General features: G+C 44.5%; 1 protein-coding gene across 11 annotated transcripts in view; it reads right to left on the minus strand.

Moving 5' to 3' along the window:
- LOC120946805 (alpha-2-macroglobulin-like protein 1) overlaps positions 1-24,625 on the minus strand; it is a 224,004-nt gene that overhangs the window by 120,246 nt on the left and 79,133 nt on the right. For all 11 annotated transcript variants that reach the window (XM_040361516.1, XM_040361517.1, XM_040361514.1 and 8 more), the window contains exons 10-11: positions 21,404-21,518; positions 16,557-16,666 (exon numbers count right to left, since the gene is read on the minus strand). In XM_040361516.1, coding sequence (XP_040217450.1) covers positions 16,557-16,666; positions 21,404-21,518 — 225 coding nt within the window. The remainder of the gene's footprint in view (positions 1-16,556; positions 16,667-21,403; positions 21,519-24,625) is intronic.

A 24,625-nucleotide genomic window follows, 5' to 3' on the forward strand; every position in this document is an offset into this window, starting at 1 on the left:
GCGCCTCACATAAAATAACACAATTGTTGGGAACTTTATGGCATGAACACTATTTGTCGCTATCGAAATAGCAATGGTAAAGGATGCAAATGATACATAGTTATACACCGAATAAGGAAAGTAGGTATATAAAATGTAAACATACTTGGAGTCCATCAAAGTTTTATCCTGTATGGAGGTATATTTTTTTTTACCTGTCAGGACACCAGCAGAAGTGTGCATGCCAGTAACCTGCATGGGAACTCACATTGACTCATGAATGTGCATATGCATGTTTCGTGGATGTCTGTATGCACTGGAACACATTTCCGCATGCCCAATCTCAGAACTGGCGCCAAGTACCTTATTTAAAGGCAGGAATGGTGAGCGATAATCACAGGATGATCTTCAACTACTAGTGATCCAGACTCCTATATTACTGATTCCTTCTTACCTGATTGACTGTTGCCGACCCAGCTTGCTCCTGACCATTTTCTACTGAACTCCTGATCCTTGGATTGTTGTTTGACCACACTTCTATCTGATCTTTTGTTTATGACCTTGGCCTGGTTACTGATTAAGTTTCAGCTGCTTACCCATGTATGACATTGACTTATCTCCTGACCACATCTCTCATCCTGGCTGCAAACTTGTGCATGACCCGGCTTGCCTCCTGACCACATTTCTCATCCTGGCTGCTCACCTGTACTTGACCCCGGCTTCTGGACAAACAGCTTATCTCCCTATGGGAGGTATAGTCTCCACACTGCTGCATCCATGCCCTGCCTCACAGGTTCCATCCTGCCCTACCGCAGGCATACAGACTGTCGGCTGTGGCACTTCCTGGAGTGTTTCTAAGAATTGTCTACAGCCCTAACACCACTTCCACTGGCCAACTCCACAGGCAACTACCAGCCACCCAGTACACTGGCACAGTGGCACCCATGCTACTTTGTGCCTTGCATGCTTGTCTTCATACTAAGGGAGGCTCGGGCCAGAGCTGCAAGGGAAACCCTTTATACCCTTAAAGCGGAGGTTCATCCAAAAATGAAACCCCCCCCCTCTGGTGTCACATTTGACACCTTTCAGGGGGGAGGGGGTGCAGATACCTGTGTAAAACAGGTATCCCCTCTGCGTCACCTCCCCCCCCCCCGTTGTGTTCTGGGAAACACTCGGCTCCCAGAACACAGCGGGACCAGTGGGAACTGGACAGCGCGACTAGCGCATGCGCAGTAGGGAACTGGGCAGTGAAGCCGCAGCGCTTCACTTCCCGATTCCCTTACCGAGGATGGTGGCGGGGGAAGCCGAGATCCGAGCGAGCTACCACTCGGCTGCCGACGTCGCGGGCGACTTGGACAGGTAAGTGTTAATTTTTAAAAAGTCAGCAGCTGCTGTATTTTTGCAGCTCTGATACAAGTATGACCACTAAATAAAAAAAGGAGTTTAATTGCTGTCACAGCTTTTGTCATGAATATAATCAGTGGCAGACCATAATGCAGGGTGCAGAGGCACCGCCTCCCTATACATGCGTCCTGCCCTCTAATCTGCATGCGTGGTGCCGGACACATGGATTCAATTGGGAGTTGTGTTTTTAAGCACGTGATTAGAGACAGAGGCTCCATTAGGCTTCAAAAAAGGGTGGGCTCAGGGCACAGTTCTCTGTGCCCTGAGCCCACCCAGAGGGGTGACAATAGCGAATGAGTATTCACTATTGTTACACTGATTCTCCTCCCAGCGGGAGCGGGTCTTGCAAATGGACTGGCCTGCTGCGTCATTTTTTTACTTTGATTTTCGAGGTGTCTTTGAATTCAGCCCTCTGTAGGTTAATAATTTTAATTTACATCAAACGATGTGGCATCTTTTCATTCCTAACACATTACCCAGTCCACATCATTATATTGCCCTATTGAGATCCGATATGTTTTCAAAGTGTTCCTTTATTTTTTTTTTGAGCAGTATATATATATATATTAGGGCTGTTACGGATTAAAATGTACGTGTTCAATGTTTTTTTCATTGATTAATCCACTAATTTCTATTAATTATAACGCACATACAGTTTTTAATTTGTTTTTATTAAACTCTCCCCCCATACTGTAATATACACCTCTCCCCCCCATACTGTAATATCCACATCTATCCCGTAATGTCCACATCTCGCCCCATACTGTAATATCCACATCTCCCCCATGCTGTAATGTCCACATCTCTCCCGTAATGTCCACATCTCGCCCCATACTGTAATGTCCACATCTCCCCCATGCTGTAATGTCCACATCTCTCCCGTAATGTCCACATCTCGCCCCATACTGTAATGTCCACATCTCCCTGCTCTTACCAGAATTGAAAGCACAGCAGGCAGACCAAGATGGCCGTGGCTCCGGAGCTAGGCCGAAGCCTCGGCATTTCATATGGACGAGACAGCGGAGTTCAATCCGCGGATCATCCCGATCAAAATAATTTTGATCGATCAAAGAAATTAACGATTAATCGAGGAATTAATCATTAATTTCCACAGCCCTAATATATATATATATATATACACACATACAGGGCTTTTTTCAGGGGGAACTTTGTGGAACACAGTTCCACCACCTCTGGCTCAGATCCTTTGGTGTCTGCTCACCACAATCACTTGTGAACACAGAAGTCTGGTTTCTGTGTTTTCAAGTGACAGCTCTACACTCCTGGGGCCGGATTCAGAAAGAAGATACGACGGCGTATCTCCTGATATGCCGTCGTATCTCTGAGTCCGGCCGTCGTATCTATGCGCCTGATTCATAGAATCAGGTTACACATAGATATGCCTAAGATCCGACAGGTGTAAGTGACTTACACCGTCGGATCTTAGGCTGCAATTCCAAGCCGGCCGCTAGGTGGCGCTTCTGTATCTTTTACGCGTCGGATATGCAAATACGCATTTACGCCGATTCAGAAACGAACGACCGCCCGGCGCTTTTTTTTACATCATTTGCGTTCGGCTTTTTCCGGCGGAAAGTTACCCCTGCTATAGGAGGGGTAAGTGCGGCGTATCCTATGTTAAGTATGGCCGTCGGTCCCGCACCGAGTTTTGAATTTTTTAAGTCGTTTGCGTAAGTCGCTTGCAAATACGGCCGGATGTAATTTACATTAACGTCGAAACCAATGACGTCCTTGCGACGTCATTTGGAGCAATGCACGCTGGGAAAATTCGCGGACGGCGCATGCGCTGTTCGATCGGCGTGGGGACGCGCCTGATTTAAATTGTACACGCCCCCTAGCCGCGGAATTTTAATTCCGCCGGGGGATTTACGATACGCCGCCGCAAGTTTAGAGGCAAGTGCTTTCTGAATTAAGCACTTGCCTCAAAAACTTGCGGCGGTGGATCGTAAATCAGATAGGTTACGCGGATCTAAAGATCTGCTAACCTATTTGAATCTAGCCCCTGGAATTTAATGCCCCTTTAAGACCCTCCTACTGTTTTCGTGAAATTTGACTGAACACACCCACTATTTGATGTGATTTGGAGGGTGTGTGTAGGGGAAGGGATTTGTGGGGCCGTGGTTAAGTTCCAGCACCTATTGTTTGAGAATATATATATATGCTTTGGGTAGGGTATTGCTTTGCATATTTCTATATATTATTATCATATAGAATAGTACAGCAAGCGCTGTAGTCTTGATAGCGTTTTCTAATTGGATTATGGTAAATGGATTCCCCAAGAGGGGAATGTGCTCCTGAAATGTGCTGAACTTTTTTATTTTTTTTAATTAACAAAACTAGTCCTGTTTTATTTACCACCACTAAATACCTAATTAAATAATTCACTGATATAGTCCAATAGTCCAGATTTTGAAAAAGGTAGCCAGTGCTTTTTTGGAGCTTGAAACGTCCCCTTTAATCAGAGTGCATTGTATTTCTTGTAGTAAATGGTTTGTTAATTGTTGAAGGAGTGACAACTAGAGTGATAAATTCTGGGTCCCACACTCCTCAAAGCCTGATTAAAGCAGGCTACAACCAGGTGGTGAGCAGCTTCTTTGGGGATCCAAGACCACCTACCTACCCTTTTTTTGTATGGCTGTGCTTTCCTCCCACGGCCCCAAAACAACTCACAACTGAAACATTGCAGGTTATGACACAGATAAATAAAGCATGTTAGATACTATTTTTCCTTTTAATTACTATTATTTTTTTATTTGCTTGTAATGTTTCTTTGAACTTGACTATTCCGGGAAAATCAATTCTCTAGAACAGCTTTGCATAGCCTTCTCGTCTTCTAAGAGTGTCTAATTAATCTCTGTGCTGGGCCAGCTCCTCTGCCCTCACCCCCCCCCCCCCCACTCCCCACATAACCTTATATGTAACGCCCAGAGGAGGAAAGACAAGAAATATTCTGAATGTGCAGAGACGGCAGTACCCAGCAGCTTTTGGATATTTACACAGGTAAATAATCAAGGGAATCAGATTATTTATTGTTGTTCCATATTAAAAACTATAAAATTAAACTATAGATATAACCAGTGGTGGCTGGTGCTCGATAATTTAGGGGATGGGGGGGGGGGGAGATGGATGGCCTCCCTACCTTAGGAGCCGCCATTGTGGCTGGTGGTGGGTTGGTCGGTCTTCCCCTGCTTCTCCTCCAGCCGCGTGTCCCCTCTGGCCGTGCATCTTCTCCCTCCTCCCCCTTGGCCAATAAGATCGCTTCTCCTTTCGGCCAATTGGGAAATGGGTTTCACGACCCGCTTCCTGATTGGCTGGGAGGAGAATCAGTGCTCTGCGCCCCGAGCCCACAGTTTTTTTTCAATCATGTGCTTAAAAAAAACCACACCCTCCCCCATTAGAATGCATGCATCCAGTTCTGGATAAAGCAGGGAAGGGTTAGAAGCCCGGTAAGGATCCACATCGGAGATGAGGACGTGACGCGCGCGCACGTGTAGGTGGGAGGTGCCGGAGTACTCCATGGCGTGCGGTAGCGGGAGAGGAGAGCGGAGAGCCGACGGATCCAGCTGCGGACCGGTGGATGCCAGCATGAGAGGCTGACACCCCCGGGGACCAAGTCGGAGACTCACCCCCGCCCTGCATGGCTCAATGAAAAAAAACCCCTAAACAAACGGGACCCAGAGGGATACCACGTGACTGGAAGAGGCTATGCGATTGGTCAGCACTACGCCGGGAGCAGCTGGGGAACGGAGGAAGCGGTGCTACGATAGAGGATGATGCAGGAAGGAAAATGGAGCCCCAGCAGCACTGGCAGCGGCAGCAACAGGTCGTCAAGGAGGTCCTGAGGTTGGGTGAGACGCTCAGTAGAGCCGAGCAGGGTCGGGTGCCATCCCGCACCCCCCCCCTCCTCCCTGGGCCCCCCCCCCAATCCCCCCGGTACTGTGTTTCTTATGCTGGGACTCTCTACAGATGCCACAGCCCAGGAGACAAATGAAAATTGGATTAGATGGTGTTAGTACTATACTATATGTGCAATGAGCTAATGCTGTACATATAGGAAAAAGGACTGAGCTATAATCTTGGTGCACTGAGATAACAGGACCATTACCATTATTATCAAAGTGCTGCCATCTATGATTACCAAAGCAAGAGGTTGAATGTGCATGGGTGATTTTCCCTTTTAAATAAGCATTAAGCTGATAAGTGTTTCTAAAGAGTAAGAGACTTAAGTTGCCTGCAGTCTAGGAAAGAGACTTGTGACAGAGGTCCTATTGGATGCGGAGCAGATTCTGATACATGTCTCTTTTCTTTTTTTTTTTCTCTCTCTCCTTTTTTTTTTTCTCTTCTGTTACCGGTGTCTTTTTCCTTCCTGGTCCCCCTGCGTGTATCTTGGCAGTGGGGTAAGCATACCTAGCTGCCAGTAACTTGAGGGACAGTCAGACCAGGGAAGATATACTGGTCTGAGCCCTATTTTCTGCATACGTACAAAAAACCTGTATATAAATCAATTTATGACGGAGCAGGACCCCCCTTATATGTAAAAGGGCCGTATTGATTAAATAACGCGGACACACAGGATAACTAGTCCGGTAATTTGACCATAGGTTGGAGGTAATAGCACATCAAGAAACGCCGAATAGAGCTTAACCACCAGGTGCCTATAGAAGATTCCAGCATCTTGCCAGATAACATTCAGAATTTTCTGCAGTGTAGGTAAAGAGTCGCAAAAACTTTCACCCTAACCATAGACATGCATATAAAATCTTACTAGAAGCTTGGGAAATCCAACCTGAAGAAAGGCCCCTATAGGTTAGGAGGGCAAGCCAGAGAAAATACCGCAGCTCAAATTCTAAAATCATATGGAAGACAGCTCTGATACAAGAAGATAAAACAACAGTTGGTCTGTCCATTGTAATAAGTAAGCTGGGTTGGGGACGGGGAGTGGACGGGAGTCAATAGGGGGACGGAGAGGAGGTGCCCCTACTCCGGGTCCTTTATCTATCTTCCTTATTCTCCGTCTGGTCCCCCCTTCTTCCTGTGTACTATACTGGGAACTCCTTCCCTGTGTGTTCTTTCCTCTCTGGTGCTCCTGGCCATATCCTTTGTTTTGCTGGCGCCCGTTCCCCCTTTGCGCCTCTTTTTTGTCCCCTTAAAGGGAGGGGAGAGAGTAGCAAGAGGGGAATAGTTATCCCCATAAAGAAGAGCTAAGGCAAGGCTGAGGGAAAGAGAAAAAAGAAAAAAGAAAAGAATCAATAGTAGACTGGAAAAAATCCTCATTCAAACTGGGGAAGAGAATCAGACCCTCCAATAGAATGAATAGGTCAACGAGAGGTGTCACCTTAAAACCCACTAAGAATAACTCGGGGAATAGCTCTATACAGCAATACATGACCCAAGAGGGGAGCCTTAAAAGTCCGGGTCTCGCAAAAAAGACTGAAAAAAAAAGGAATGAATCAAAAAAGGGAGCGAATAGCGCGGAGAACTCTAAAAGTGAAACTACAATAGAAAGCGAGCAAGATCACAATAACACGGAAGTGTTGGTCCCAGACTTACAGGACACACAGCCTCCCACAAAGGCAGAAATGAATGCTATGCTATTAAGGATGGAAAATGTCATAAAGACAGAGATCAATAAGGTGAGAGCGGACCTCGGAGGACTCAGAGAAAGGGTAGTAGAGACAGAGAGGAGATTAGAGGAACAGGATCAAGAAATAAACACCCTGAAAGGGCAGGTTAGGGCCCTGACCGAGAGCCAGAGAGTAGCGGCTTACAGGATAGAGGACCAGGAGAATCGCAACAGGCGACAGAACCTTAGAGTCAGAGCGATAGTAGAGGAAAAGGAGGAAGACCTCATGGAGATCATGAACACAATTTTTTGCCCTTTACTTGAGAGACCAGCAGAAATGAAGCCCCTTAAAATTGAAAGAGTGCATCGAGTGGGAAGTCCCCAGATGATAGATAGATACGGGCCAAGAGATGTTGTTGTCCGGTTCAAGAATTTTGTTGATAAAGCAGAAATCTGGAGAAGACTTAGGGGGAAACCCCCCCTGAGATATAGAGAGACTGACTTACAAATATTCTCTGACCTATCTAAGGAAACGCTGGCAAGGAGAAGACATTTGAAACCACTCTTAGAGCTGATGCGGGCACAAAATATAAAGTACCAATGGGGCTTCCCGGCATGCCTTATAGGCATTAAGGGAGGTAAAACGGCTCGACTAAGATTCCCAGAAGAACTGAATGATTTCTGCTCTAAAATGCAGCTAGAACCCCCCGACTTATCGGCTTGGGTGGATTAGTGGGGCTCTGAATTACCTGGATCTCCGGGATCATGGACCGGGGGGGGGGAGGGAGAGGGGGGGGAGTCAAGGGAGTGCCCGAGCACCACCACAATTAGAGGAGTTGAGGGTGAAGGCGAGGAATTGCCCTTCCAAGGCTCATAGGCCAAGAATAGGCCAGGGGGGAGGAGGGAGGGAGGGGGGATGGGACGGGGGAGGAGGGAGGGAGGGGGGATGGGATGGAGGAGGGAGGGAGGGGGGATGGGATGGAGGAGGGAGGGGGTGGGAATGGGGGGGGCGGGGGGGTGGGGGGAGGCAGGGGGACCATCTGACCGACTCCATAAAAAAATTATCCCAAACGTTTAAAAAAACAAAAAACAAAAAAAAAAAAGTTATATGACAGATGTCAAGTTTCTCTCATATAACGTAAAAGGGCTAAATTCTCATATTAAGAGACATAAAATTCTCTGTGAATTAACACAGTATAAAACTGATATCGCCTACCTTCAAGAGACCCATATTACCTTGGAGTCCAATATAAAGCTCTATTCATCAGAATACCCGATATGGTATTACGGGGATACAATCTCATCGCGATCCCGCGGGGTCGCTATTGGATTCGCTCGTAGAATCCGGTTCACATTGGTGGATAGACAAACAGACCCGGAGGGGAGGTTCCTGTTCTTGAAAATAAAACTAGGAGGAGAGGTTTATACCCTGGCTAATGTGTACGCCCCCAATGTGAACTCGGTTAAATATATTAGAAAAATCATGAGAAAATTAAAAGAATTTGAAGAGGGCCATGTAGTCTTGATGGGAGATTTCAATTTCTGCATGAGCCCAAGCCTCGATAGTACGTCCTGTGTACAGGGGACAAATCGTGAGCAACTAAAGATATTGATAAAACAAATGACACAAAATCAAATGGTGGATGTATGGCGGATCCTCAATCCGAGGGCCCGCGATTACACGTTTTTTTCACCGGTGCATGGGACGTACTCGAGGATCGACTACGTCCTCATCGACCACAGACTTTTGGAGAGTGTTATAGAAGCAAGGTGTGAGATCATGACGTTATCTGACCACGCCCCTATAACCTTAAAAATAAAAACTTCTATACAAAAAGACACACCACCAGAATGGAGATTGGATGAGAGTCTGTTGGGGGATGAGGAGGTAGTGGAGAGGATACAGAAAGAATTGGAACGTTACTTTCAGGAGAACGATAAGGAGGGGATTTCAAGAGCATCCCTCTGGGATGCCCATAAAGCATATATAAGAGGAATTTTTATTGTAGAAGGGGCAAGGAAAAATAAAATAAGAACAAGTAAATTAAAAACATTAAGGGAGGAGATATATCGGCTGGAACAGGAACATAAATCACAGGGGCAAAAGAGGGAAATACTTCATAAGTTGCGTATAAGAAGGGATGAATATAGAGCTCTGGCGGAACAAGAAACTAAGAAATATACAGACCGGATAGAGAGAGAAAGATATGTCTGGGGAAACAAACCTAGCAAAAACTTGGCCAGAATGGTAAGAAAAAAGAAAACTAGGAATTTTATAGAAAAAATCAGGAACAGAAATGGTGACTTAGTACACGCGACAAATAAAATAGCAGAAGTATTCCGGAGCTACTATGAAGAACTTTACGGTATCCAACAAAAGATCAGATGTCCACGCGAAAAAATAGATAAGAATAGGGAAATATTACAACTAGCTAATCTTCCAAAATTAGAAGAAGGGGAGGTAGAAGAGATGGAAGGTTTAATAACGGAACAGGAAATAAGTGAGGCCTTAAAAAACACTCCTAAGGGGAAAAGTCCCGGGCCAGATGGCTTTACATCTGCCTACCTACAAAAGTTCAGCACCATCTTAATCCCCAGACTTTGCCAATACTTTAATGGTCTTGGAATAGACTATGACATGAGTAGAGAGGCTTTAACAGCAACGATTACAGTGATTAAAAAAGAGGGAAAGGATAATACGACTTGCTCAGGTTATCGACCGATCTCACTCCTGAACACAGATACGAAACTATATGCAAAAATTTTAGCGGAACGAATGAAGGGAGTGATGACTGCCATTGTCCACCCAGACCAGGTAGGTTTTATACCTGGGAGGGAGGGAAAAGACAATGGCGTGAGGGCGCTCCTCCTCCTTGAGCAGATTAAAGAAAGTGGGACCCCCGGTCTATTCCTGTCGGTTGATGCTGAGAAAGCTTTCGACAGGGTAGACTGGGGATTCCTGATACAAACTTTAGAATTTATAGGAATAGGCCCAGGGATGATAAGGAGGATCAAAACCCTATATCATCACCCGTGTGCAAGGATCAAAATTAACGGATCCCTTTCCGCATCTTTTGAGATGAAAAATGGGACTAGGCAAGGATGCCCCCTATCTCCCCTCCTCTTTGTCCTATCATTGGAACCCCTCCTGGCAATGGTCCGACAAAACCCAGAAATCTATGGAGTAGAAGTAGGTGAAGACGAGCACAAATTGTCAGCCTTCGCAGACGACTTATTATTTTACATAAGCAGCCCAAGAATCACTCTCCCGAAGTTAATAGATACCTTAAAACAATATGGCGAGGTCTCAAATTTCAAAATGAATACAACAAAAACGGAGATTCTGAATATCAATATTCACAAAGAAGAAGAACTATATTTGCGGAAGAAATACAATTTCTCCTGGCAAAGAGAGATAAAGTATTTGGGTATAAAAATGGCAAATACCTTGAAAAAAATATATAGAATAAACTTTGTTCCCCTTCTTGACGAAATTAAAAGAGAAATTAAAACCATATACAATAGACCAATTTCGTGGTTTGGGAGGATAAATGTGGTAAAAATGGTGCTTATCCCCAAAATTTTGTATAAATTCCAAATGGTCCCAATCTATTTGCCTCCGTCCTATATCAAAATAATTAACTCTTTTCTAATGAAATACATTTGGAACAATAAAAAACACAGAATTTCTGCACAAACTCTAAAACGGACCAAGAAAAAAGGCGGTCTGGCTGTACCTGACATTAGATTATACTATAATGCTTCGGTCCTCACACGGGTTATAGAATGGGCTAAAGAATCACAGGATAAAAGATGGATAAGTATTGAATGCACTTTAGCTAGGGCACAGTTAGGGAGATTAATCTGGAACCCCCCACATTGTAGAACCCTACACACGTCAACACACGCAATTACACATAACGCTTTAAGGATTTGGGATCGACTACACAAACAATTAAAGACTAAATTTAATTCACCCCTTATAGATTTGAAAGAAAATGAATACTTTGCACCTGGAACTAAAGAGGTAGGTGGTAGATGGATTAAAAAAAGAACACAGTTAAAAGACATAATATCAAAGGGTAAAATTATGACCATGCACGAAATTAGGATTGAAATTGAGGCACTCAACGAGTGGAGATACCTTCAGTTGGTGTCATTCGTTAAGTGCCTCCCACACCCACTGAGGTCACGAGAGGAATACACTACACTGGAACATATGTGCAGTACCGAAAGCTCAAAAGGAAATATTTCCAAAATTTATAAATACTTGCAGAAAATAGACGAGTCGGATACGCTAAACTATATACAAAAATGGGAGAGAGACCTAAGGGTTCCAAGGGGGAAGACGACCATAGGGAGAATCCTTAATTTGACTCATACTTCGGCGGTTGATGTAAAAACCGCCGAGATGAACTTCAAATGTCTGACAGGATGGTACGCTACCCCCGAAAAAATTGCTAAATTCAGAGTGGGGGAGCCAGAGGAATGTTGGAGAGGATGTGAGGCAAGAGGAACGATGGCCCACCTGTGGTGGGACTGTATAAAAATTAAAACGTTCTGGGGAAAAGTTTTGGCTCTGATTAAAGAGATAACTAAAAAAGAAGTGGAAGACAACCCGTGGGTAGTCCTCTTTCATGGGGGAGATATGCCAGTGAACGAATATAGGGGATCATTGATCCCGCACTTGTTGAACTCGGCGAAACGATTGATACCCCTAAAATGGAGAAATTCGGTAAGTCCGCAAATATGGGAGTGGATTGACTCGGTAGAGGGTACTTATGGGAGGGAGAAAGTAAAATATGGTGTGGAAAAGAACAAGGCAGGAAATAAGGATATTTGGGAAACATGGATTGAATTTAAAAAATCTCGGAAGTACGCAGAAAATATGAGAGTGGAATAAGAATGCAGCAGTACAGGAAACAAAAATACTATGTGGAGTCGGGAGATGGTCTGGGAGGGGTGGGAAGGGTAGTCGGGGGGGGAAGGGATAAGGGAGGGGTGCTGCGCCACGTTACCACGTAATGATAGCTTGATGGACCTTGCATCTATGAGGAACGCTCTATCCGGCCTAAATTGTTAAAGGGCTGAAAGAAGTTATAAGTGGGAAAAAAAAAAAAAAAAAAAAGGAAAAAATTACATGTAAAAGCAGAATAACAAATATAGAATCAAGTAAAAAAAAAAAAAAAAAAAAAAAAAAACTACCACAAATGATGCTATACCCGAAAGTGAGACGGAATTATGAATAAAATCATGAGCAGGTCTCTTGCTGTGGTTATGTCTGACGTGGCAAAAAAAAAAAAGAAAAAAAAAAAAAAAAAAGAATGCATGCATCCAGCACCCTGTACGGGCATACCCCATTTTTAAGTACACAATGGGACCAGAGCATGTATGTAAAACGAAAATGTACTTAAAGTGAAACAATACCTTTTTTCACTTCTTGGGTGTAGTGGGGGGTCAGGGGCTGTAGTTGAGGTCCCATGGGCTGTAGTGGGGGTGTCAGAAGCTGTAGTTGAGGTCCCAGGGGCTGTAGTGGCAGTGTCAGGGGCACATTGGAACAGGGGGGGCTATGCTCTCAGAGCTTCAGCTCCTTCTACTGTGGCTGCAAAATGTCTGTACAGTACTTGTAAGGCACTTTACATACACTCGTGGGTATATCCTTAATCGCGAGTGTATGTAAAGTGAGTGTACTTAAAGCGGGGTATGCCTGTACGTAGATTAGGGGCCAGACGCATTGATGGGGGGGGGGGCGCCTGTGTGCCCCTAATGCAGTGTTTCTCAATTCCAGTCCTCAGCAGGCCCCCCCAACAGGTCATGTTTTCAGGATTTCCATTATTTTGCACAGGTGATTTGATCAGTTTCACTGCCTTAGGCTGGGTTCACACTACTACACTACTTTCATCCTACTTTGCTCTGCTACATTGGTCCTACATTTATCCTACATTGGTCCTACATCCATCCTACTTTCATGAACAGGATACTACTTTGGTCCAACTTCAATGATATTCAATGGGCCTGAAGTAGGATCAATGTAGGACCAAAAGTAGTACAGGGAGCATTTTCAAAGTCGGACCGACTTGTGTAGGACACTACAAGACGCTCTCATAGGGAAACATTGAACACAGAGCAAAGTAGGATGAAAGTAGTGTAGTAGTGTGAACCCAGCCTTAGTAATCACCACAGCCTTTTCATCTGAGGGAAATACTGAAAACCTGACCTGTTGGGGGGGCCTGAGGACTGGAATTGAGAAACACTACCCTAATGGATGGGCCACCACTGGATATACCAAATTCCCCTGCACTACACATAAAAACAACAATGTAGAATTTTAGCAATAAAAATACACATAAGCCTAAAACTCATCTACAACGTTGTCAAAACCAACACATTTTATTTTGCATGCATTTTACCCTATTTTGCACACCATTATATATACTTATCCACCTATCATACATCTTTTAACCCCTCCCCTTAGTGTTTGAATCAGGTAGAATGATGTAAACTAGGAAAACCAAGGAAGAAAGTGACTCTGTAATTTGGTGATTCAACATCTGATACTCCTAAAATGCCTTCTAAAGGCTGGAAGACTAAACAAGCCACCACCTGGATGATCGGATTCATGGGCTCTACTCAAACTTATACTCTACTTAATTTCTTTTAAATACAAATTTTCTGAGCAGTTTTTTCCATCTTCTGCAAAATTGTAGAATATAATTCATAATGCACATATAATTTTAAAGGAAGATTTTTGTTGAAAAGAATGGTCAGGCAATGGGGCCTCATCAGGTAGCTTTCCAAACAGAGAGGCTTAATGTGAGAATGCCTGTATATGACTGTGATAGGGACATTATCAGGCCCAGACTGGTCATAGGCTACACCGGGTCCACCGGGTCGCATGTTAAGGGCAGACTGGGCTGGGGGGAAATTGCTCTGATGCTCCCAAAAAAGGCAGCCACTTTATTCACAGTACTAATCCCAGCCAAGATCCGGTTCTGCTTGTTCCCCCGCTGGCTGCTACTGCCCACTGTCTGGTTGCCAGGACCGCCTGGAGTCTAGAAAGATGTCATGTAATGCAGAGAGAGTCCCCAGCATTCAGAGCAGAGGAAGATGCAACTTCCTCCTCCTCCTAGTGCTCAGCTCCACCCACCTCCTCCAGCCTCTGCAGTGGCAGCACCCTGCTCAGAAAGGAAAGGGAAGTGGATTTCAGAGTCTGAGGTGAGGCTGGGGATGGAACCTGTTGGGATGTCATGAGGGAGCCAGGCAGAGATGTTGGGACAGTGAGTATGGCAGCTTAGCTGGTGCTAGACGACAGATGACACCCTTGGAGGGATAGAAAGGGGAGGAGGAGGTGACATCCTTAGATCTCAGGGTTTCATGTTTTGTAGTCCTTCACTTTTGGGGAATGTGACCCCCCAAAAGTGAAGGACTACAAGTCCCAGCATTCAGTGGCGTTGCTAGGGGGTGCGGGGGGTGCGGGCCGCACCGGGTGACACCCACTAGAGGGGTGACACCATCCCGATTTTTTTTTTTTTTAGCTGACATGACCAGAGGTGCAGGTGGCTGTGTCATGTAAAAGGGGTGCAGTGATGCAGGGTGTTGTGTAATGTAAAAGGGTCCAGAGGTGCAGGGGGCTATGAGATGTAAAGGGGGCCAGTGATGCAGGGTGCTGTGTAATGTAAAGGGGTCCAGAGGTGCAGGGTGCTGTGTAATGTAAAGGGGTGCAGAGGGCTGTGTAGTGTAAAAGGGTCCAGAGGTGCAGGGGGCTATGTGATGTAAAGGGGTGCAGAGGTGCAGGCGGCTGTGTAATGTAAAAGGGGTGCAGTGATGCAGGGTGCTGTGTAATGTAAAGGGGTCCAGTGATGCAGGGTGCTGTGTAATGTAAAAGGGGTGCAGTGATGCAGGGTGCTGTGTAATGTAAAGGGGTCTAGAGGTGCAGGTGGCTGTGTAATGTAAAAGGGTCCAGAGGTGCAGGGTGCTGTGTAATGTAAAGGGGTGCAGAGGGCTGTGTAGTGTAAAAGGGTCCAGAGGTGCAGGGGGCTATGTGATGTAAAGGGGTGCAGAGGTGCAGGCGGCTGTGTAATGTAAAAGGGGTGCTGTGTAATGTAAAGGGGTCCAGTGATGCAGGGTGCTGTGTAATGTAAAAGGGGTGCAGTGATGCAGGGTGCTGTGCAATGTAAAGGGGTATAGAGGTGCAGATGGCTTTGTAATGTAAAATGGTCCAGAGGTGCAGGGTGCTGTGTAATGTAAAGGGGTGCAGAGGGCTGTGTAGTGTGAAAGGGTCCAGAGGTGCAGGGGGCTATGTGATGTAAAGGGGTGCAGAGGTGCAGGCGGCTGTGTAATGTAAAAGGGGTGCAGTGATGCAGGGTGCTGTGCAATGTAAAATGGTCCAGAGGTGCAGGGTGCTGTGTAATGTAAAGGGGTGCAGAGGGCTGTGTAGTGTAAAAGGGTCCAGAGGTGCAGGGGGCTATGTGATGTAAAGGGGTGCAGAGGTGCAGGCGGCTGTGTAATGTAAAGGGGTCCAGTGGTGCAGGGGGCTGTGTAATGTAAAAGGGTCCAGAGGTGAAGGGGGCTGTGAGATGTAAAGGGGTCCAGTGATACAGGGTGCTGTGTAATTTTAAAGGGGTCCAGTGATGCAGGGTACTGTGTAATTTTAAAGGGATCCAGTGATGCAGGGGGCTGTGTAATGTAAAGGGGTCCAGTGATGCAGGGGGCTGTGTAATGTAAAGGGGTCCAGTGATGCAGGGGGCTGTGTAATGTAAAGGGGTCCAGAGGTGCAGTTGTGGAGAGGGGTACACAGTAGTAACAAAAAGATATTGAAGGATGCAGAGGTATGCAGGGGGCACAGTGGGGTGTTTTTACATTTTAACGTGGGGGGGGTGCCAGATATTGGATCCGTCCCGGGTGCCAAATGCTCTAGGTACGCCCCTGGCCTATAGGCTCCTGAGATGTGAATTCCGGTCCTGGAGAAAGAGAGGTGGGGGGAGGGCACAAAGAAAAATGGAGAGAAAGAAGAAGGGATAGAACGAACAAGAAAGATGGATAGGGAGAGAGAGAAAAGGGGAAGAAAGGAGAACAGAGAGCAAACAGTAGGGTAAAAAATATTTGAAATTTTTTATTGGGGGGGGGGGGGGGGGGGGGTGACACCATATTTTACCGCACCAGGTGACACCAACCCTAGTGACGCCACTGCCAGCATGAACCCCTCAGAGCTGAGGATTTGACAACCCCCAAATCAAAGAGATGCTGGCTGTCACACAGATTAATCAACACAAAGGACACAGTACAGAGGGCAAGGCAGAAAAGCTCAGTACAAGGGAGGGGGAACAGAAGGGCACAATACTGGGATCAGTAGGGCACAGTACAGGTTTGAGGACTCTACCTGGGACAGGGCCATGCCGGGACAGCTTAGTAAAAACCGTGACTTTCCGAGCAAGTTCGGGACAGTTGGCAAATATGATGTAATGCAAGATTATCATGGGGACCCCATGCACTTGGGGCCCCTGGGCAGTTCCCAGAGGTGCCTATGCATTAAGACAGCCCTGCCTCTAAACACCTAAGCTACTACAGAGTTTTTGTTTTCCTTTGCACTCACCTTTCCCTTGTACGGCACTCCTGGCATGAAATACGATTTTGTGTCCTCAAATAACACTTTGGTGAGCTGAGACTCGAGCTTAATGGTTTTTGATGCAGTTTGAGTCACTCCTTCAGTAAGCCGAGAGAAAACAAATGGTCAAAAAATGTCACAGCAAAGAAATTGTTTACCTTTTTATTTTACTTAAATGAAAGGTTGAGTTTATGAAAATCATTGCAATGAGGAGTGAATCTGTTTTTGTTCTACCTCTGACACACATGCTACCTGGCGACACAGGGCCAGAGAGTTGGAACTGGTACTTCTGGAACGCACGCAAAAGAAACTACTATATCAGAATCAACAAATATTTGAATTCAGGGATAAAAATAGCCGCTTACTGGCCTATTTAGCGAGGCCCGATTATCAGCCCTGTACTATCCCTAGAATAACAAACTCGGCGGGCCTATTAGTAGAGCAAAACAATGACATTATGTCACTTTCTACTCCACACTCTATACTACTAGAGCTCACTATACAATAGTGGAACTAGATGATTATCTTTCGGATATTTCACTCCCGAGACTAACGGATCATCAGGCCTCCGGACTTGATGCTCCCTTGACAACGGAAGAAATAGGGGAGGCTATACAGTCATTCGCCAGACATAAAACTCCAGGCCTAGATGGATTTCCCATTGTGTGGTACATGCAATTTCGGGAACTGTTGATCCCTTACTTGCTGCGAATGTACAATTATGCCCCTAGAACGGGACAGTTATCGCCCTCCATGTCGGAAGCGCTAAAAGTTTTGATTCCCAAACCTCATAAGGACCACCTCCTCTGCGAATCTTATAGACCGATTTCACTTATTAACTCGGATGTAAAAATGTTGGCAAGGGTGCTTGCCCAACGATTAAATAAAGTAATTACTACCATTATAGGGGCGGACCAAACTGGATTTGTGCCTGGACGATCGTCATCTATTAATTTACGTCGACTCTTTACCAATATACAAGTGGTTCATGACACGACTGGCTCCCAAGCTGTACTGTCTTTGGACGCTCACAAGGCCTTCGACTCAGTCGAATGGCCCTATCTTTTTGGAGTCCTAGCTAAATTCGGATTTGGCACTACCTTTATAAAGTGGGTGCAACTCCTATACTCTAAATCCATTGCGAGACTACGGGTCAATGCATCCATATCAAATGTCTTTCCTATAAAGAGAGGCACCAGACAGGGGTGTCCGCTGTCACCGCTCCTGTTTGCGCTGGCGATGGAGCCCCTAGCATCAATGATAAGGTCCAGTGGGGAGGTTAGGGGACTGACAATTGGGGGTCTAGAGGAAAAAGTGTCCTTATACGCGGACGATATGCTGATATCTGGAGGACCCCCAGTCGTCACTCCCAGCCCTGCTGGAGATTATCCGACGGTTTGGCCACTTTTCAGGGTTCCGGGTCAATTGGGACAAGTCTCTTCTGTTTCAAATTGACCAGGAGACACCAATAACACTACCCCCTGCGTGCCCACTGCAAATAGTTCACACTTTTCGGTAACGGGGTATTGATAAAACTCCCTGTCTCCTCCTATGCCAAGATCAATTTAAACCCCCTTATCAGTAGATTTAAAAATACCTTGAAAACATGGAACAATATCCCTCTCACACTGTTAGGAAGAATAAATATTTTCAAAATTATCTATCTCCCACGATTACTGTACGTCCTGAGCAATATATATAACCAAAGCAAAATTTAAAGAGAGACTCCATAATCACCAATTTTGTTTGGAGGGGCGGTGTGGTGAGGATCGCTAAGCAAACTTTACAGCTACCTACTTTGGAGGGGAGCCTGGCACTCCCCTGTCTCCAAACGTACTATATTGCCTCGCAACTGGCGCATGCTCATTGGTGGTTTCATCCTGAGGCCAACAATGCAGCTGCTGCCCTAGAGGCGGCCATCCTCACCTCATATGAATCTCTCCAGAACCTAATACGCCATCTGACGCTTAGGGGGAGGGAAGGGGCTACTGTTCTGGCCATGACCCTGTGGATCTTTAGAGTTTCTAAACTGTTACCACCCAGTAGCCCAGCTATATATTCTCCCAACGCCCCGCTATGGGGAAACCCATGCCTACCAGAATTTCATCAGAGAACTGACAGGGGATATTGGTTCAAAAAAAGGGGTAAAAACAATAATCACACTTATTTATAGACACTACGTTCTGCTCCTTTGCGGAATTCCAGAGAGACTTTGGACTCCCACTCACGGCCTACTTTCAATATCTACAGATACGACATACTGTTGCTGCACAGTTCGGACTATGAAATATAGAGATGCAAACTTCCCCACTTGAAAACTTACTGACTAACCCCTCCCACACCAAAATAGTTTTGTCTTACTATAAGTCTCTACTCCACTCCACGACCACTAGGCTTACCACCATTGAACAGAGATGGCGCACAGACATACCTGAGCTGACGGAGGAGATCTGGGGAGAGATTCTTCCCCTGCAGGTGCCCTCCGTCATTTCCTCAAGGGACAAGGTGATCCAGACCAAACTATTGTATAGATCATATTTTACACCATATTTGTTATATAGATTAAAGAGATTATCCTCTCCTTTATGCACTCGATGTGGAATGGCCGATGGCACATTCTTCCATCTGATGTGGGAATGTGCTCCGATAAGGAAGTTCTGGTCAGATGTTACTGCTTTCATCAGCTCTGTAGCTGAGATTCCTAATATTTGCAATCCTCTTAGATGTCTGCTGGGATACATTGATGATAAAGCTTTATCCAAAAATGTACATTCCTTCCTACGCATAGTGCTGTTTTATGCTAAAAAAACGATTACCATGCATTGGAAATCTCAGTCCACACCAAATATAAAGTTTTGGCTTACCATTGTCAACCAAGCGATACCACTATATAAGTTAACATACGAAGCAAGAGGATGCCCCAAAAAGTTCTCCAAAATGTGGAACTCCTGGGTTAACTCAGAGAGTATCATACCACCTGCCCCCTAGGGTACAGCTTTTAATGGGGATATTGTGGTTCCAAAACGGCCAGTGCCTAGGCCCTGACTAGAGTAGATTGTGCTACGTGATTACTTTTCTATATGCTGTTTCACAATGTTTACCTGTATACCTGATTATTGTATTGCACTTTGAAGCGATGTTCGCTATGATTATACACCTGTGTAACCATTATTTGTTAGGTTTATAAAAATAAAAAAAGTTAACCTTTAAAAAAAAAAAAGAAGAAGAAAAAATAAATAAAACAAGACCAAGGGCCAGATCCACAAAGAGCCGGCGTAACGTAAAAATTCCCATTTAAGTTACACTGCCTTAAAATTTCCACCTAAGTGCCCGATCCACAAAGCACTTACCTAGAAATTTTCGGCTGTGTAACTTAAATTCCGGCGGCGCAAGGCGTTCCTCTTCAAATGGGGGCGATTCCCATTTAAATTAGGCGCGCTCCCGCGCCCGCCGTACTGCGCATGCTCGTGACGTCATTTTCCCCGACGTGCATAGCGCGAAATTACGTTACGCCGAGCTTTGTGGATAATAAAGTTGCGTCGGGAAAAAAAAAAAAGATACGGCGGAAAAAAAAAAATTTAAAACAAAAAAAATACCGCGTCGCTGGACAGAAGGGTCTGCTTTTACAAGGTGTAAACAGTTTACACTTTGTAAAAGCAGCCCTAATTTTACGATTGCAAACTAAAACTTACGGAGAAAAAACGAAGCGTAAAAGCTTCGTGGATCTCCGTAAGTGCTAATTTGCATACCCGAGGCGGCATTTCGACGCAAAATGCCCCCAGCGGCGGATGCGGTACTGCATCCTAAGATCCGGCAGTGTAAGTCCCTTACACATGTCGGATCTTCTGTCTATCTCTTGGAAACTGATTCTGTGGATCAGTTCCAAAGATAGAAACAGGGATACGCAGGCGGAACAGCAGATCCGCCTGCGTATCTCTTTTGAGGATCTGGCCCTTAACAATCACTTTAAGCCAGCTATAGACTGTTTGAATCTTGGCTGGTTGAGTAGGAACTGGATGAATTTCAAATCATGTATGGGCAAGCTCATTATACCCAAGTTGATTGATTAATCAATTAGAGTACAACCAGCATGTTGGATCTTTAATGTGATTATTGCCAGCAGCTATAGCCACTAGCAACAATCACTGTGTGTTCTTTCCATCAGGAGAACACAATAGCTTTGTGGAAAGGATTTCCCCATCAACACTGACTGTGGTTACAAGAAAGAAAATCGCACAATCTATGGTCGGCTTAACACTAACTCTGACCCTAATGGGCATGCTTACTCTGACCCTGAAGCTAAATCTAAAGCCAGACTAATCCTTCAATTAATGATCACCATGTTATAGGCAATAAAAAGGTCATCACTGTTTTTTAGGCATGGTAGCTCTCCTGAAAATCCATAACAGATCTAAGGGCCTGGTATGCTCTTGGAGGGGGAACCCATGGGATTTTTTTTTTAAATGTGGCGTGGAGTTCCCCTTCAAGATCCTCAGAGCACAAGTCGCATGCCAAAGTCGGATCAGTTAAGACGGCGATCCGACTTTGATCCGACTTCAGTGATAATCAATGGGCTGAACTAGGATCAAAGTCGGACCAAAGTAGTGCAGGGAGCATTTTCAAAGTCGGACCGACTTGTGTCGGACCAGTTAAGACGGCTCTCATAGGGAAACATTGATTTTCACACGTCATGCGACATGAGCTCTCAATGTCGAAGCGTTTGTCGCACCAGTGTGAACCCGGCCTATATAAGAGTTGCACAGAATGTCTTTGAGCGCTTCCACATCTTATCTAATTTAATTTGCTAAGTGCACCTCTATCTTTATATGACTCACCTGTCCCCTCTTCCTCCATACTGATATCCATGATCAGTTCTCTGTTGTAGTCTGAGCTCCGCAGATTGAATTTCCCCAGATCCAGAGAATATTGCATCTTTCCAGTCTGGTCAGTCTATGAAGAAGAGGAAGATGTTCTGGTTATTAAAGTTACGCACTAGGTTTACTATATCCCCTGTCTGCCTCATATTAAGTGAAATAAAACCTGGTCAAGTTCATGGAGCAAAAATATTCACTTCCAGCTGTTTCTTTAAAGCATGGAAAAGTTTTCATGATTGGTGATTGCATTTGGCTATTAATTTAAAAGAGAGATCCCTCTCCAAGTCAATTTTGGTATCTTGGCGCACCATTTCCTATTTCTTAATAACGTTTGACACATATAAATGTATTTATGTCTGTTTATAACAATGAGATTCCCCCCTATCACTATTTTGCTTCATCTGCCAAGCTGTATGAAAGCAATACATTCATCCATAGTCAAATTATCACCCACCATCTTACCAAAGTTGACCTTCTTTAGATCCCTTGTAACTGCAGTTACAAAGCATTGAAGTTTAGTCACTGATAAAAGGGGGGAAATTATGTTGATTTAATGCAAAGGCCAATTTCATTCAGCTTAGACATTATTATTATACAGAATTTATATAGCGCCAACAGTTTACGCAGAGCTTTACAATGTAAAGGGTGACAATACAGCGACAATACAATTCAATATGACAGGGTAAGGAGGGATCTTCTCCTGCAAGTTTACAATCTAATAGGGGGTGGTTGGCGAGACAAAAGGTAATAACTGTGAGGGCTGATCTGATGGGCGAAGTAGAAGATTCAGTTGTTCGCTAAAGACAGGATAGGCCCCCCTGAAGAGATGAGTCTTCAGGAATCGCCTAAAGGTTGACAGAGTAGGAGATAGCCGGACAGATTGGGGTATTAAAGGGTCACTAAAGGAAAAAAAATGTTTTGCTGAAATTACTGTTTACAGGGTATAGAGACATAATAGTTAACTGATTCCTTTTAAAAATGATTAAAAATAGATAAAAACCAATCATATAATGTACCTACAGTTTAGTTTCATTTTTGCTGTTGTTTCCTGGTTCTCTGATGTACAGAGACAAAGAGCCAATAGAGGGCAGTGATGCTTTGTAAAACGAAACTGGATTGGTGCTGACACACAGTAGTCACACCTCCTTGATTGGTCACCACAGTGAGAAATCTCCCAGTACTGTGGTGATCAGGAAACAGACAACCCGGAAGTGTCCAGAACAGAGAGGAATTACAGCAACATCAAAGCAAAAACGAACAATGAGGACATGAAACCAGGACTGCAGTAAGGTAAAGGAAGCTATTTAGCTAAAAAAAAAATCCTTTAGTGACCCTTTAAGTTCCAGAGGATGGGAGAAGTTCCAGAGAAGACCTGTAGACAAGCATGGTATGAGGAGACAACAGAGCTAGAGAGCAGAAGGTCTTGGGAGGAGTAGAGAGGATGGTTTGGGTGTTTGTTTGTTTTTTAAGACAAGATTGATGATGTATCTTGGGGCAGCGTTGTAAATGGCTTTGTATGTTATTGTTAGTGTTTTGAATTTTATTTGTTGGGCAATGGGAAGCCAATGGAGTGATTGTCAGAGAGGGGTGGCGGACATCGAATGGTTGGTAAAATTGATGAGTCTGGCAGCAGCATTCATAATTGACAGAAGAAGGGAAAGCCTGCGGAGAGGTAGGCCAATGAGGAGAGAGTTACAATAGTCAAGGCAAGAGATAACAAGAGAGTGAATAAGTTGCTTAGTGGTTTCAACGGTTAAAAAGGGGCGTATTTGGAGATGTTACAGAGGTGAAGTCGGCAAGATTTGAACAGCGATTGGATTTGGGGCTGAAAGCACAGGTCAGAGCCCAGGATTACACCTTGCACCCTGACATGAGGGGGAGGGACTGATGGATGTATCATTGATCTTGATGGAGAAGTTAGGGGAGGGGACACGGACTGGAGGAAATATTATGAGCTCAGTTTTAGAAAGATTTCTCAATCTTATTCACCAGATCAAAGGCTATATCTACCAAGGCTTCTTCAATGTCATCCACATGTCATTCCTTCCAAAGTGTCACCAAGTCTCTAAGAAGGAGACTCTTGCAATCTACAAACTGTTTTTCCATGAGGTTTTCAATAAATGTATCCTCTGTTTAAAGTCCATGAAATCCCTAAATCTATTATTCAGTCTGTTTTATTTGTGAATCTGTTGCAAAGTTTGTTAGCTAGAAATCCTGCTAGTAACAGAGCATTATGTTGGAGGCTAACAACTCACAGCTACTGCCTTGCAGCCTGCCGTGGCTACTTCTGTTGATAGACCTGAAAAAGAGCCAACATCCAAATGAAGGAGAGGACAGGGTAGACTGACAACACTGTTGCTAATTGTGAGGCAGTGACTTAGCATTGTTGGTTAACAGCAAGAAGTGCTGTTACTGGCACAGCATCTCCAGGTAGAAACTTTGCACCAAATTTACAAAAAAATATTTGATGAAAAGTAGATGTCTACCTGGAGTTGCAGAACAACTCCAGGTAGCCATATTGTATTTTTATAAATTTAGAGCGGCTACAGATTGAAAAGGAAAGGTCATTTTTAGTAACATTCAATTACAATACGACTTGTGTCACAATTGTATATGCTATATTATTTTTTCTTTATTTGCTATTTCCTTTTCTCACGAAAGTGGATTTACCCTTTAAGGGTGAACCCAACCTAAACTGTCCTCCACAACCTCACCTTAGTAGCAGAGTTTGGCTCTTCCTTACCCAGTTTTAAGTCTCCTATACAACTGTTTCTGTTTGAGTTAATGACTGTGTTTCAACCTACATATGAAATTGATGATCATTAGCCCCTGTTTGGTATAAATGGTAATCATACACCTGACTTTAATCCTACAAAATGTAATACACCTGACTTTAATCCCATGAAATTTTGCAAATGTACGAAGTGTGCAAGTGTATGAATGAATGCTGGCCAAAGGGTAGCCCCAGCAAATATTGATTTGTTTTAGATTTTTCTTCTGTTTGCTCACTTTGCATTTTGTAAATTGATAATTGAGAGGAGATATGATAGCAATATACAAATATCTCTCTAATAACTGGTGATTCCAGCATAGGTTGGAAATTATTCAGTCATAGGGAGTGTAAGAAGACACGGGGCCACACAAGGAGACTAGAGGAGAAGTGGTTTAACCTTAAAGGGGTTG

The sequence above is a fragment of the Rana temporaria genome, chromosome 8 (assembly GCF_905171775.1).
Source record: "Rana temporaria chromosome 8, aRanTem1.1, whole genome shotgun sequence".
NCBI lineage: Eukaryota > Metazoa > Chordata > Amphibia > Anura > Ranidae > Rana > Rana temporaria.